Source organism: Myxocyprinus asiaticus, chromosome 20 (assembly GCF_019703515.2).
Source record: "Myxocyprinus asiaticus isolate MX2 ecotype Aquarium Trade chromosome 20, UBuf_Myxa_2, whole genome shotgun sequence".
NCBI classification, from domain to species: Eukaryota; Metazoa; Chordata; class Actinopteri; order Cypriniformes; family Catostomidae; genus Myxocyprinus; species Myxocyprinus asiaticus.
Genome location: NC_059363.1, coordinates 6,039,474 through 6,053,871, shown reverse-complemented (window position 1 = coordinate 6,053,871; position 14,398 = coordinate 6,039,474). Strand labels below are relative to the sequence as shown.

Genomic DNA, 14,398 nt, shown 5'->3' with positions numbered 1-14,398 from the left:
CTAACTTGTGCATAGTTAGAATAGCGAAATAAATAGGTTTATCAATTTTAAAAATGGTGGAGAAAACGCTTACTATACACTGATGAGCCAAAACATAACAGTATGACCACCTGCCTAATATGCTGTTGGACATTACAAGACCCCTGAAGGTGTCCTGTGGTATCTGGCACCAAGACATTAGCAGCAGATCTTTCAAGTCCTGTAAGTTGAGAGGTGGAGCTGCCGTGGATCGGACTTGATGGTCAAGCACATCCCAATGATGCTCAATCAGATTGAGATCTGGGGAATTTGGAGGCCAGGGCAACACCTTGAACTCTTCATCATGTTCCTCAAACAATTCCCGAACAATGTGTGCAGTGTGGCAGGGCCATTATCCTGATGAAAGAGGCCACTGCCATCAGGGAATACCATTGCTATGAAGGGATGTACCTGGTCTGTGTGCATCCAATCAAAATCTGCCACTTTACGTCCAATATAAAATCAAAACCAGTTGAGAACCACTCTACTAAGATATCTTAGATATCCTACTAAGATATCATCATCAGTGTCACCAGAACAATCAATTCAATTCAGTTGTTTTATGGCAGGTTTGTTTTGGTGTTGTTACCTGAAATTAATCATTTAGAAGAGGACGGCATCCAAATAGAACTGTTCATTTCATCATATAACATGTTTGAATTACAAATGCCGGATTATTCCTCAACAACAAATTGCTGGTCTAGATTAAGGCACCTGTATCCTTGAGACAATTACTATTTCAAGTACAAAAAGCTTCTGCAAATAAAATGATACAAAATGATTCTTCAAAATTTAGTTAGGTAAATAAAAACTTCACACAAAACTTTCCTCCAAATTTCACATTTCTGGTGACACCGAGCTTTCTTCTGGCACCAAACCGACCCTTCTGAGTATCGTAAATTAGAAACTGTACAATGAACATGCTCTCAAGAGACTCACTGACCTATCACATGAGATTAAATAAACATCCCAGTTCAACTTGAGAGTATCATCACAAACACAACATACAGTATAAAACCATTCCATAATAAAAGGTAAAAGTGAGACAAATCTGCCTTGTTAAGACTTCCAGGGACACCAGTCCCTCTGAAAGAGAAAAATTTGAGGAAATCTTTAAATATCACTTATAAGTTCAATTCGAAACATGATGCTTGCTGGAGAGGCCTCCCAACAAGTTTGTTTTCACTGTAACAGTGTTGAACTTCAAAATTTGACTGAATATTGTATCCATATAATGCTTCTTATGCGTCTTTGTCTTTAAAATGGTGACCATGGAATCCTTTTTGTTTCGGATACGCTGTACCATGCAGCCAACAAAAACTTACGAGGAATAACACATGCCACCATAACAGTATGCTAAATGTGGAGGTAGGATAGCGGCATTTCAGTTCAATATTTTTATTAAAACTCTTCGCTATCTATGTAGCGTTATGGCTTGATATCTGGTTGGAAAAGTCAGATTTTGTTGTCCATTCTTTTCTCCACCGCAGTAAGGAGCAGTTTGGAATACTGCTCTAGAAGTGCTAGCGTCCTATTGTCACCCAGAGTCGCATCACTGTTAGCTATCATGCGCATGGTGCCAGCACTTGGTGATTTTGAAGGAGCACAGGGCGGCAGGGAGTTCAGCTCGGCTCGCATCGACTCAAAAGCTTCGCTAAGCACACGTGTCATCTTCTGCTGCTCGTCGCTGGAGTCGTTGGAGTTGCTTAGCTACAGGAGAGCACACATATAAGCAAAGTTAGATTCAAGTCACTGGCACTGAGCAGTTTAGACAGATGTGTGGGCTGAAGAGCAGCCTACACTACAATTACATGTGAATGCGGTCAAATGATAACCTACCATTTTGTAGAGGTGGGAGGCTCTTTTAAAACTGCTCTGCAATTCATTAGCAACCAGCTTACAAGAATCAACACTGAGAGATGTGTCTGTAGAGGAGAAACAGAGCAATGTTCTAAAATGAGCTGAATAACAAATCCGTACATTTGTATGACAATTGTGACAAAGCATGCTGAGAAGTATGAAGGCTGTAAGGGACAGATGGTTTAGAGCAGTGGTACTCAGCACAATGAGATTTACGCAAGTACAACATAGATCAACTTATTTTGTTGTACCTGGATCAACAAATGAAAGACGTAATCAGATTAATCAATTATCAGAATGTTGTTCCAGGCCCTAGCCCTAACAGGGGTTCTCACCGAATACATTTTTGCATTCAGACGTTTTTGGTCATTGCATCACATCTCTCTGTTTTTTCAGTCATTTTTTTTAGGCGCTGTGTCAAGTTAAAAGAACTTCAACATATAAAAACATGTCTCGAGACACCTGTGTTCTATTCTAATTGTTGTGCTGCATCTAACATTTTAGCGAAAAACATGTTAGGTCTGAAAAGCTCCTAACTTTAGAGGACAATGATTGGTTGATAGGAATTATATTAGAAGTCCTAACCCTAAAATCAATGGGCAATGATTTGTTTACTGAATCGTTGTTCCAGACTCTAAGCCTAAATTCAGCAGACAGTCATTTATCGGAATGTTGATCCAGGCCTCTATTTGCAAACAAAGAATTTGTCAACTTGGCTCCTGAAATTGTTAAAGGTACAGTTCACCCAAGATTGAAAATTCTGTAATCATTAACTCTCCCTGATGTTGTTCCAAATCTATATGACTCTCTTCTGTGGAACACAAAAGGAGATGTTAGGCAGAATGTTCGCTTCAGTGACCAATCACTTTCACTGTGTGGAAAAAAGTGCAATGAAAGTGAATGATGACTGAGGCTAAAATTCAAACCAATTTCCCATTTTGTGTTCCACGTAAGAAGTCCCAAAGTAATGGGTGAACTTTCCCTTTAAAGTTGAGTACCACTGGTTTAGAGGGAGGATGTTACAGAAAGTGTTAGTAAGGGCATGCCTCACCCTGCAGGTAGTAATGGTTTATGGATGGACAGGGTGAAGACGAGATGAGAGAGGTTATGGAAGATGTGGAAGAGGTGGAGAAAGACCAGAGCCCTTTGGTAAGGAAGTGTTTAGACAGCCCCAGCCGAAGCATTGAGCAAGACGGAACGAGGGAAGACGGATGTCCCAGCAAACCTGAATTCTGAGACTGAAGAAGACCAAGACTGGCCTGGCCCATGGCATTCTCAGTTTCCTCTTCTCCTGGTTTCAAATGTGACTTTAGGTTAGCTTCCATTAAGTCTATAGGTTGGTCTGGATTGAGTCCCATATTAAGCTCAATCTGGTCTGAGTCTGTGGTTTCAGATGGGGTTAAATGTACAGCTAAGACCGGCTGTACGATGCTGCTGGGCAGCTGAAATTTTCCAGAATGTGATGGAGTTGTTGGTGTTCTACTTGAGGACTCCTTGTCATTTTGTACAAGCCTGGGGCTCTTGTTGCTTGGTGAGAGGGTGGATATGGAGAGTTTGTCTGGAAGAGTATTGGGAATGTCTATATGGAGCAGGGGGCGAGCATTGCCAGTCAGTTTGGACTGGAGACCTTTAGAAGCTGAGCTTCCAGTTGATCCAGCACTGAATGTAGGTATGACAGCTGCATGGGGCGTGTAGGGGCCTGGAAATGGGGATGCAGGGGAGGAGATGAAGGTGACAGGAGTGGTGGGCTTGCTCTGGGAGGTGCTCTGAGGTTTGGACGAGTCATATCCAGAGGATACAGTGTCTTCTCCAAGTTCTGCTACGTTCAGGCTGTCCCCCATGGACACTGAGCGGGACATCTTGGCCATGGAGCTGGTGGTGGGGCTCATATAAGAGCGAGATTTAAGCTTAATGGGCGTGGTGATGTCTCTTGGCAGGGTGGTCGTGGGACTGGTAAGTGGGACGGTGGGAAGGGAACGGCGTGGTGTAGAGGAGACACCTCGTTCAGGGGTCTGTGGCTGAGGGTAGACTTCCCGAGAGGGACGAGTGGATGTTTGGACAGTGTCAGCTGTTGAGAGGGATGGAGGGAGGGATAAGGTGATTAGTAAATTGAGAAAAGAGGAAACTTTAATATGATAGTTCACCCTATCATTTTCGTTTACTTACAATGTTGTTCCAAACCCATATGACTTTATTCCGTGAAACACAAAAGGAGATTATACTGAACACATTTTTGCGGCCATCAATGCAGTTTTTTAATTGTTTTTGTACATAAACATTTGCTAGACGGACGTCTTTGACCATTGCGCTGCACTTCCCTGTTTTTTCTCAGTGTCTTGCACAGGACCGCCGTGTTTTTTAGACGGCTTGTCAATCTCAACAGCCCCTATCATTAGAGGATACCAATTAGTTTATAGTAATGCTGTTTGAGGCCCTAACCATAAGGGGTCATTCACACTGAATGCATTTTTCGTCCGTCTGCCCTGTACTTCTGTTATTTTTATATAAAGATGGAATACACGGATTTCTTGCCTTCTTTTCTCGCACAAAAGCGCTGTGTTTTTTTGTATATGTCATGTCAATATAAAAAGAACTTCAAATGTTAAAAAGGCTTTCAGTCATCTGCGTTCTGTTCTATTCATGGCGCTGCATCTAGCTCTTTAAGCACAAGGATGCATTCAATTTATTGCATCTTTATTTTCATACAATGAAATTTAATGGTGACTGAGGCAAAAATTCTGCTTAACACCTCCTTATGTGTTCCATGGACGTAAGAAAGTCATATGGGTTTAAAATAGCATGAGGGTGAGTCAATGACGACAGAATTGTTCATTTGTTCATGTTTTCATTTTTCAGACAGATAAAGACTGTAGCTCAACTTATTAAAAAACCTGCTGTAGCTTGATTATAACTGTGCGTGTTCACCAACTGAGTGACTGAGTGTGCAGACTGTGTTTGTACTGACAAGTTTTGCAGTTAGCAAGTTTTCCAAATAATAATTTCAGCAGTATTATTGATATTTACCTTCTGAGGAGATGTTGTGGATAGATTGGGCTTTTCTCATTCCTGTAGAACTAGCATGATTTGCAGCAGCTTTAGCAACAGGGCTGATCAGTCTGCGAGAGTCTATGGTAGGTGTGCGTTTCTTCTGGATTAAACGCTGACCTGTTGTCTTCTCAGAGCCTTGGGACTCCTGCTGTCTGCCTTGACTCTTATTCTCCATGAGAGGGCGCACTTCTGAGATCAGGGGACGCACCATTCCACTGGTGGTTTTACCGTCACTGCTTTTGTTTGAATGGAAAGGGAATGTAGGTCTTGTACAGAAACAAAAGACAATAGTCATGTTTTCGCCCAAGTCAGAATGTTATTGAGGGTCAGTGTTATGGCTGGATGAGTTTTAGTCTCGGGGTCACTGTGTCTTACCTGCTGGGAGAGTTTTGAGAGAGGAACTTTGATGACATGCTGTCAGAAATGTTTGAAGCTACTCTGGTTGGACTTGCTGGAGAGACAACCACAAAAAACAAAACAAAATTTTTCTTTTTTTGAGAATAAATTATTCCTACATTAAAGTTGCAATTAATAGCAATTACCTTGCAATTCGTTTAACATATAAAGACCCTACCAGGATTGTTGCGGTCTGATAGGTTTGCAAAGTGTTTTTTGAGAAAAGCCTCCTTGTCTGGGGTCTGAGGCACAGGAGCCTGAACTACATTCTTCCTCAAGCTGTCCTCTTCTTCCTCATCAAGATCTTCCATATCCAGTTCTGATGAGTTTCCATCTACACTCAGTGGTTCAGTGGGCTCAGAATCTAAAGGGCATGGACAAAAATATTAATTCCTGAAAGTCTTATTTTATTATTAGGTTGTAGCAACTTCTGCAAATGAATCAAATACTGTTAAGAATTTCCATTATATGATGATGCAATGGATTTGACTCCTGACTGAGAATAACAGCTTTACTGAGGAGTGTGTGAGTGTACTATAGGTCTAATTTTTACCTTCACCAGGGTGCTCAGGGCTGGACAGGCGACTACTAGAGTACTCCATGGAGCAGGCACTATCTGGACTCTGCTTCTCAGGGCAAGAGTTCACTTTAGCATATCTCGCTCCATGAGGGAACCTCTTAACCTGATACTCACTTTACACAGAGAGAAACATCTTATGCATCTGAACTGCACATTAAAAAGCAACAACCTTCTAATTATACTACAGGAACAACAACAACAAAAAAGAGTGTTGCTGTAGTTTTGCTTAAACAACTCTGTGAGAAGATTTCCAATGTGAAAACAAACCAATGTGCAGTGATCCTTAAAGATACGACATCCATCTAAAAATAACTGACCTGTCGGCAAGACTGATCTGGTCATCGCATCCTTCAGGATACAGCACCTCTGTGTCTTGGGTTTGAGGCAACAGCTGGATGTAATGAGGACGAGTTTGTCCACCTGGTCCATTCTCTTCCGGTACCTAAAGAGAGGATACATACCGCAGAGGTGCGCATATTTTCATCAGTCCGTGGAGAAACAAAGTTTAGTTTACAAGTTACCAGGCTGCTACGATGGGTAGTTTCAAAAAAGAATTTGTTGCAGGATTTGCCGAAGTTTCAAAGGCTTTTTTTGTTTTTTTCAAACATTAAGTACTGTAAAAAAAAAAATGTGGTGGTCCTATTACAATCTGGTCATAGATGGCAGTATTTGGCTAGAATAAGCTGCAATGACTTACACCCTGTCTACACCGGACGCGAGGGATGTCCACACTGGATGGTTAAAGCGAACGTTTTAAACCGTTTATTTGTCTTGTTGGCTGGAGTACAGCCAGCGCATGCAGCGCAAAACAGAACGGGGCATCCGTTTACTGCCGGCGTGATAAGGCGACGTGACGCTCGCATCTGGTGTAAACAGAGTGTTCATCAAAAGTGCTAATAGTCAAAAGTCTGACCATGCAAGACTACACTGAATATTAAATTATTATTTGTTATTAAAGATGTATGTTTAACTTCTTTATAAAGACATAGCATGGTTTGAATACTTCTGTCTCCTCACCCATGCAGCGAGGGTCTGCAAGCTGATGGTGCTGCCCAGTTCCTGGTTCTTGGCAGATGGAGGTTCTTTATGAACATCAGGGGTTTTGCTGGGAAAAAAGGGCATGGCGAAAGACTCCAGTTGCCTCAGATCCAGCATGGACTTCACCTTCAGATCCATACTGCCTAAACGTCTGGACCAGCGGCGCCTCGGCCGTGGACCTGAACCCTCGCATTCAGTACTGCTGTTGGATTGCTGAGAAAGTGAGAGAGTCTGTGTGTGTTAAAAAAGACACTAAATGAGAATAAAAGCTGAGATGATGTGAAGTCGTCACAGACTTCCTCACCTTCCTCATCTTGGAATTAAGAGTATTGCGCTTCTCCTCTGATGATCCTTGAAACAGAAACAAAATGCTAATATTGCAAGCTCATGAAGCTCAAAATAAATATTTGCAAGACGTATAAACCAATCAAATCTCACAGAACAACCCAACCCAAAAGAGCCGGATGTGGTATGTACAGCAGAACTAGCCAAACCAGTTTACTGTGACTGCTAAAGAATGTCAGGTGAATTACCAGTCTCCTCGCTGGCACTGCTGCCTGATGACAGGTGTGGAAACATTTCATCTTCTTCCTCAATACATTCCTCTTCCTCCACATCTTTGTCACTGTCAGATGACATGTTAGCAATGACTGGAGCACTGTGGATTTCTCTCCTTGTGCTGGCAGAAACCAAGAACACAAAAACATTTTCAAAACACTTTTTTAGGATTTTGTGCAATAAATGGGTAACTGACATGAAATTTCCAGCAGTGACTGTTGTTCAGTGTGACATGGTACACCTCTTCTAAAATTATTTTAAACATTTTCTACTTATGCTTTTAAAAATGCATTTTTTGTTACATACATACTCATGTATTTGACTATTTAAGTGAACAGCAAAAATTTGATAAATGGTGATTTAAAATGGTGAAAAACTACACTTTTATTTGTACTGTACATACACTCAGTGACCACTTTCTTAGGTGCACCTGTACACCTATTTATTCATGCAATTACCTAATCAGTCAATCATGTGGCAGCAGTGCAGTGCATAAAATCATGCAGATACGGGTCAGGAGCTTCAGTTAATGTTCACATCAACCATTAGAATGGGGAAAAAAATGTGATCTCAGTGATTTCGACCGTAGCATGATTTTTGGTGCTAGACGGGCTGGTTTGAGTATTTCTGTAACTGCTGATCTCCTGGAAATTTAACACACAACAGTCTCTAGAGTTTACTCAGAATGGTGCCAAAAACATCCAGTGAGCAGCGGTTCTGCGGACAGAAACGTCTTGTTGATGGAGAGGTCAACGGAGAATGGCCAGACTGTTTCGAGCTGACAGAAAGGCTACGGTAACTCAGATAACCGCTCTGTACAATTGTAGTGAGCAGAATAGCATCTCAGAATGCACAACACGACGAGCCCCGAGGCGGATGGGCTACAACAGCAGAAGACTACATAAGGTTTCACTTCTGTCAGCCAAGAACAGAAAGATGTAGCTGCAGTGGGCACAGGCTCACCAAAACTGGACAGTTAAAGACTGGAATAACATCGCCTGGTCTGATGAATCTCTATTTCTGCTGAGTTACACATATGGTAGGCCCACTGCATCCTCAGCTTTCTGTTCTTGGCTCACAGAAGTGGAACCCAACGTGGTCTTTGCGATCACTGTGAAAGCCCTTGACATTTTGATGTGCACCCTTTAACCTATCCATTTGTATGTGGTTTTATATGTGTGCATGTTTTTCTTACCTAAGTGTGTGATGTTTGTTCGGAGGGGTCTTCTGAACTGGTTTGGTGTTTTGTTTCAGGTCTGAGAGCCGCTGTCTCATATTGATGGTCAACTCAGGACATAGTCGCCACACGAATATACAACTGAATGCAAAGGAATACACAAGCAGACAAACATAATATCATAATTCCATCAAAACATGCAATGTAATATTCTGAATTAAAAGACAAAAATATTGCAACAGATTCTTCATCTTTTAAAACAGGATTTCAGAACATTCCTTGACCCTACCTGTCTCCGGACACAGATATCAGATGCCTACAGTCATTAGTAAACTTCATTCCTGTTACAATCTCTAATAGAGAACATCAGAACACAAAGATAACAATGCTTTAACCTTAAGATATACATATAGATACAAAGAGTTTTGATAAATATTCAAAACAGATATTATAGTTGCATAATCGCACACACAACGCTTTTATTATTATATATCATGTACCAACAGACTCTTTTGAAGCATCTTACCAGAATGGCCAAACATGGTAGCCACACATTCTCCAGTGTAGAAGTCATAGATACTGATGTTTTTGTCCGAGCAGCTTGTGGCCACATACAGACCAGAGGGATCCGTCTGGACCTAATAAACACATTCACATTCATTGTGCACTGCTTATTACTTGTATGTTTGAGATGAAATGCAACATCTGAACTAAGAGTTTGTCTAAAATCCCATTGATTTGTTTTCATTCAGGTTCTGCCTACCTTGATAAGGGTCCCATCTTCGCCCTGAGAGCCCTTGTAGACTTTCTTCTGTTTGCCATTGCAGATGTTAAAGATCCTGTAAACAAAAGTGAGGTGTTTTTTTTTTTTGTTTTTTGTTTTTTTGTAGTTTGACAGCTTTTTGTCACACGGCTGGTTAAATAACTAAATAAATCACAAAGTGTACAATATGGCCCCTTTAAATCTTTGACTTGGCAAAAGTGCTGCAGAATTTTATTTTGCCCCTTTCTCCTTCAGCCACTGAGGGGCGCTATGTTGTCATGCCTTCAACTGCCTCCTCTTATGGCAGATCAAACAACCGCACTGTCAGCATTGGGAGGAGCACAACCAATGAACCCCTCAGGCTTCACATGACTTACACAGGGAACAAAACCAGCCCGTGCCTATTAGAGACATTTAAAACCCAGAACGTGCTCCAATGCAGAGGCTAACTGCACTGACTATTGACTAAACAGGCCTTTTTCTTTTAAGTTGATTCATAACCACTGCACCAAACAGCGTAGAAAGGATGTTGCTTACACTAAGAATGAGACAAAAGGCAAAAGAGACAGAAATGGTAAATGTCCGGCTGTATTATATACGACATTCCTGACATTTTTCTTGCCCACAGAGCAGAATAAATTTGAGGCCGTTGTTTGAATAAACAAAGGAAACCCGTTGAAAGTCATGCACTGTGTTTGTTGCTTCGTAATGTTGCCCTTTTGTGTAGGACTGCACAAACTCACACAAAACACAATGAGGCAAAGGGTGCCAATGCTGTGGAGTATTGAGGAAACTCAACATGATAAAAGATGATAAATTCAGCAGATGGGTGAATTTAACAACACCTTTGAAGAACATGTCCAGGTCATATTTCACCCCAAAAATCTAAAGAAAGAAATAATAATATATATTTTGCTTACCAAAAAATGAAGGGGCCATTACTAGTTTGTATGTGACATTGATTTCAAGACTATTCAGCACATTTTCCCCTCAAATTCTCATTACTGTAATGGGAAGAAAAAAAAAATCATTTCCAGGACTGTAAAGTAAAAAACAATTATTGTGCAAATGGTCAAATATTATTATTTTGCATTTATAGTATTGTAATAGAATTGTAATATATTATTATTAATAAATACATATAGTATTTTGTATATACATATAGTATATATATATATTGTGTTATTAATTGCTGTACTGCCTTTCATTTATGCTGATTTTAATGTAAAAAATCATTATATTTATGTATTTGTAAAATATGTATATCTTGTTTTTTGCACCGGCTTTTATTTATGATGATTTTAATTTAAAAAATATTTGTATTATCGTAATTGAAAAAAAGAAGAAAAAATAAATACAAATATATATATTATATATATATATATATACTACCAGTCAAAAATTTAGAAACACTCATTCTTTATTATAATTTTTTTCAAAACTCATCAAAACTACGGAATAACATAAATGGAACTATGGGAATTATGTTGTGACTAAACAAAATCCAAAATAAATCAAAACTGTGTTATATTTTAGCATCTTCAAAGTAGTCACCCTTTGTCTAGAATTTGCAGACATGTACTCTTGACATTTTCTCAACCAACTTCTTGAGGTATCACCCTGGGATGCTTTTAAACAGTATTGAAGGAGTTCCCATCTATGTTGGGCACTTAGTGGCTGCTTTATTATTTGGTCCAAGTCATACAATTTCAAAAACATTTTTTTTATTTTATTAAATTTTATTTTTATAATGAAATAAATTAATATGTTGGCACAATTATATTTTTGTCTACAAAACTAATTTCAAACATTTAAGCATACACCTTCAGATCAAAAGATTTTTAAGATCAAGAGAAACATTTCAGTCAAGTGTTTCAAAACTTTTGACTGGTAGTGTATATATACACATACACACAATATATATATATCACATTAATATTTGTTGTTGATATTTTCGATGTCTTTTTGCTGATTTTGCTAAACTGTATTTATGTATCAGTATAAACAAAAATAATGTAGTACCATAACTGTTTTACTAAAACCCATTTAGTAAAAAATAAGAATCTTATGAGAATCGTCAGAGAGAATAATGAGAATTACACATAAAAAAAACTTCAAAAGAACTGTCAAAGTAAGAAGACGCATTACAGTAATGAGAATTTTGAGGAGAACTGTGCTTAATTGTCATGAAAATAATGTCATAGGCCAAAACTGTTTTCTTATGCAAAATATCATTTACATTTTAATTTTTTTGCCTTTGGGCTGAAATATGACCTGGACATGTTTTTGTGCGATTCACACAATGAGACAATCTGATTGGTGTGACAGTTTCGGACAGGTGAGTCACAGTACAGACTGACTTAACGTGTGTGTTTGCATGCGAGTGTGTGCACATGGTCTACAACATGCTTTAATATGACTAGATTAATCAGTCAAGCCTCTAATCCCATCCTACTGTAAAAACAGTGATAATCTGATAACACTGCAAGCCACACGACAGACAATTGTAACGCCCTGCCACATGACCTCACAGCCCCAGATATATCCGAACACATGTCGAAACAGTCAAATCCCTACACAAATAAGTAAAAATATTTAATTTATACTTAATTTATACAAATCAATGCATATATTAATATCAAAATGCACGTAAACGGAGAGACCATTAGATAAGCAAAATATCACTGGAATTTCCTAGTAGACAGACTCAACTAGCAGATGCACACAAGGAGGGGGTTAAAATTATAATAACAATATGCAGATTATTACAGGGATTAATATTGCAAAAAACACAAGAAAACAAAGAATTCAAACCTGATGCTGCGATCCTGACAGCCAATTACAGAGTACTTTCGTGTGGGGTCGATATCCATGTCGTACAGAGTAGTCTTCCTCACTATGTGATGAGTACGTGTGAACTGTGTGCCTTCCTCGGTCTGTTTCGGGATATTTAGTAATTAGTTATGTGCAAAGAATTCCTTGATTTAACCATTTGATTCTGTTTTCTTACAAATACATTCAGGTGAGTATAATGTGAAAAAAAATAAAAACTAAAATATGAGACATATTACTGCTGAGTTCAATATTGAGTTCAAATCTTTTTTCCTTTCCCTTGTTTTCCTTCCTCATTAAGAACAAAATAGATATTTTAGCATGAGATTGTGGATTTACAAGCTGTTTGTTAATGAGCCTTGATCCAGTTTCACACCTCAAGGTCAGAAATACAAGGTTCTTACAAACAGATTAAACCAAATAGTGCTGGTGATTTTGAGTGGCTTATATTAGTTACACACCTTAGAATGCCTTGCCTGATCACTATTATATCCATCAGTTTTTCCAGTATTAAATCAATTTTCCACCCTAATCTGTTTTTATGTTTGGATTAAAAGCTGTTCTGTGATGCATATTGCAGAGTGACTAAATCAAGTTTATTTTTTACTCAGTTAGATTTTGCTCTTATGGAAAGAAATTGGTACTTTTAGTCACCAAAGTGGCATTCATCTGATCACAATGTATAGTCAGGACATTAATAACGTGAAAAATTACTATTACAATTTGAAAAAAAATGTTCAGAACTTCTTAAACTACTTCAAAGATTTCTCATCTAAAAATCCTCCATGTGCAGCAATGACAGCTTTGCAGATCCATGGCATTCTTTTCCAATTATCTGTTGTCCAATGTCTGTGTTTCTTTGCCCACTCTAACCTTTTCTTTTTGTTTTTCTGTTTCAAAAGTGGCTTTTTCTTTGCAATTCTTCCCGTAAGGCCTGCACCCCTGAGTCTTCTCTTTACTGTTGTTCATGAAACTGGTGTTTAGCAGGTAGAATTCAATGAAGCTGTCAGCTGAGGACATGTGAGGCGTCTATTTCTCAAACTAGAGACTCTGATGTACTTATCCTCTTGTTTAGTTGTACATCTGGCCTTCCACATCTCTTTCTGTCCTTGTTAGAGCCAGTTGTCCTTTGTCTTTGAAGACTGTAGTGTACACCTTTGTATGAAATCTTCAGGCAATTTCAAGCATTGTATATCCTTCATTTCTCAAAACAATGATTGACTGATGAGTTTCTAGAGAAAGCTGTTTCTTTTTTTGCCATTTTTGACCTAATATTGACCTTGAGACATGCCAGTCTATTGCATACTGTGGCAACTCAAAAACAAACACAAAGACAATGTTAAACTTCATTTAACAAACCAAATAGCTTTCAACTGTGTTTGATATAAATGCAAGTGATTTTCTAGTAATTGGCAATTTAGCATGATTACTCAAGGATAAGGTGTTGGAGTGATGGCTGCTGTCTAGATTTGATCAAAAATGACTTTTTTCAAATAGTGATGGTGCTGTTTTTTACATCAGTAATGTCCTGACTATACTCTGTGATCAGCTGAATGCCACTTTGGTGAATTAAAGTACCGATGTCCTTCCGAAACAGCTAAATCTGTACATTATTCCAAACTTTTGGCCGCCAGTGTATATATAGACTACTCTAAGCTTGTTTCTCAGGATTCTTGTTTTTAAATCCTAAGTATATATGAGAGTTAAAAAGAACTGCTGCTTGTTTGTGTTTCCCACTTAATCACTGTCTACTTGTGGATGATTTGGAAGAGGGTGTTAAGTGTTTGTGTGGCTATTTAAATCAGCTGTTCTTTGAAGCACTGGCTCTGGAATTCTGAATCGCAACAGTTTCTTGAGGCCTGACGAATTTAACAGCTCTGAATGAAGCCGCTGTTCAAATTCACAGTGACATTTGTTTTTTTACAATGAAGGAAACAAGCATAGAAAACACTTTGAAGAACATTCAACTACTGTATTGCAGTTTTAAGTCTCACCTTCTGTGCTGTGCGGAAGTAGATACTTTTATCAGCACCACAACTGATCATTCTGACTTTGCCATCATTAGCTAAACAAAAACAAAGGTGCCGCATATGAACATTTGAGCAGAAATAACAACTGTGAAGCTCCT

General features: G+C 38.9%; 1 protein-coding gene across 2 annotated transcripts in view; it reads right to left on the bottom strand.

Annotated features, from left to right (window-relative positions):
* Positions 1–1,466: 1,466 nt before the first annotated feature.
* Positions 1,467–14,398, bottom strand: part of LOC127411457 (mitogen-activated protein kinase-binding protein 1-like) — a 67,250-nt gene continuing 54,318 nt past the window's right edge. For both annotated transcript variants that reach the window (XM_051647035.1, XM_051647036.1), the window contains 17 exons: positions 14,265–14,335; positions 12,253–12,374; positions 9,439–9,514; positions 9,202–9,313; positions 8,965–9,028; positions 8,694–8,816; positions 7,474–7,619; positions 7,245–7,291; positions 6,920–7,153; positions 6,220–6,344; positions 5,876–6,015; positions 5,501–5,686; positions 5,302–5,377; positions 4,903–5,192; positions 3,104–3,946; positions 1,858–1,943; positions 1,467–1,728 (listed from right to left, as the gene is read on the bottom strand). In XM_051647035.1, the coding sequence (XP_051502995.1) occupies positions 1,474–1,728; positions 1,858–1,943; positions 3,104–3,946; positions 4,903–5,192; positions 5,302–5,377; positions 5,501–5,686; positions 5,876–6,015; positions 6,220–6,344; positions 6,920–7,153; positions 7,245–7,291; positions 7,474–7,619; positions 8,694–8,816; positions 8,965–9,028; positions 9,202–9,313; positions 9,439–9,514; positions 12,253–12,374; positions 14,265–14,335 (2,996 nt within the window). In that variant the 3' untranslated portion in view covers positions 1,467–1,473. The remainder of the gene's footprint in view (positions 1,729–1,857; positions 1,944–3,103; positions 3,947–4,902; positions 5,193–5,301; positions 5,378–5,500; positions 5,687–5,875; positions 6,016–6,219; positions 6,345–6,919; positions 7,154–7,244; positions 7,292–7,473; positions 7,620–8,693; positions 8,817–8,964; positions 9,029–9,201; positions 9,314–9,438; positions 9,515–12,252; positions 12,375–14,264; positions 14,336–14,398) is intronic.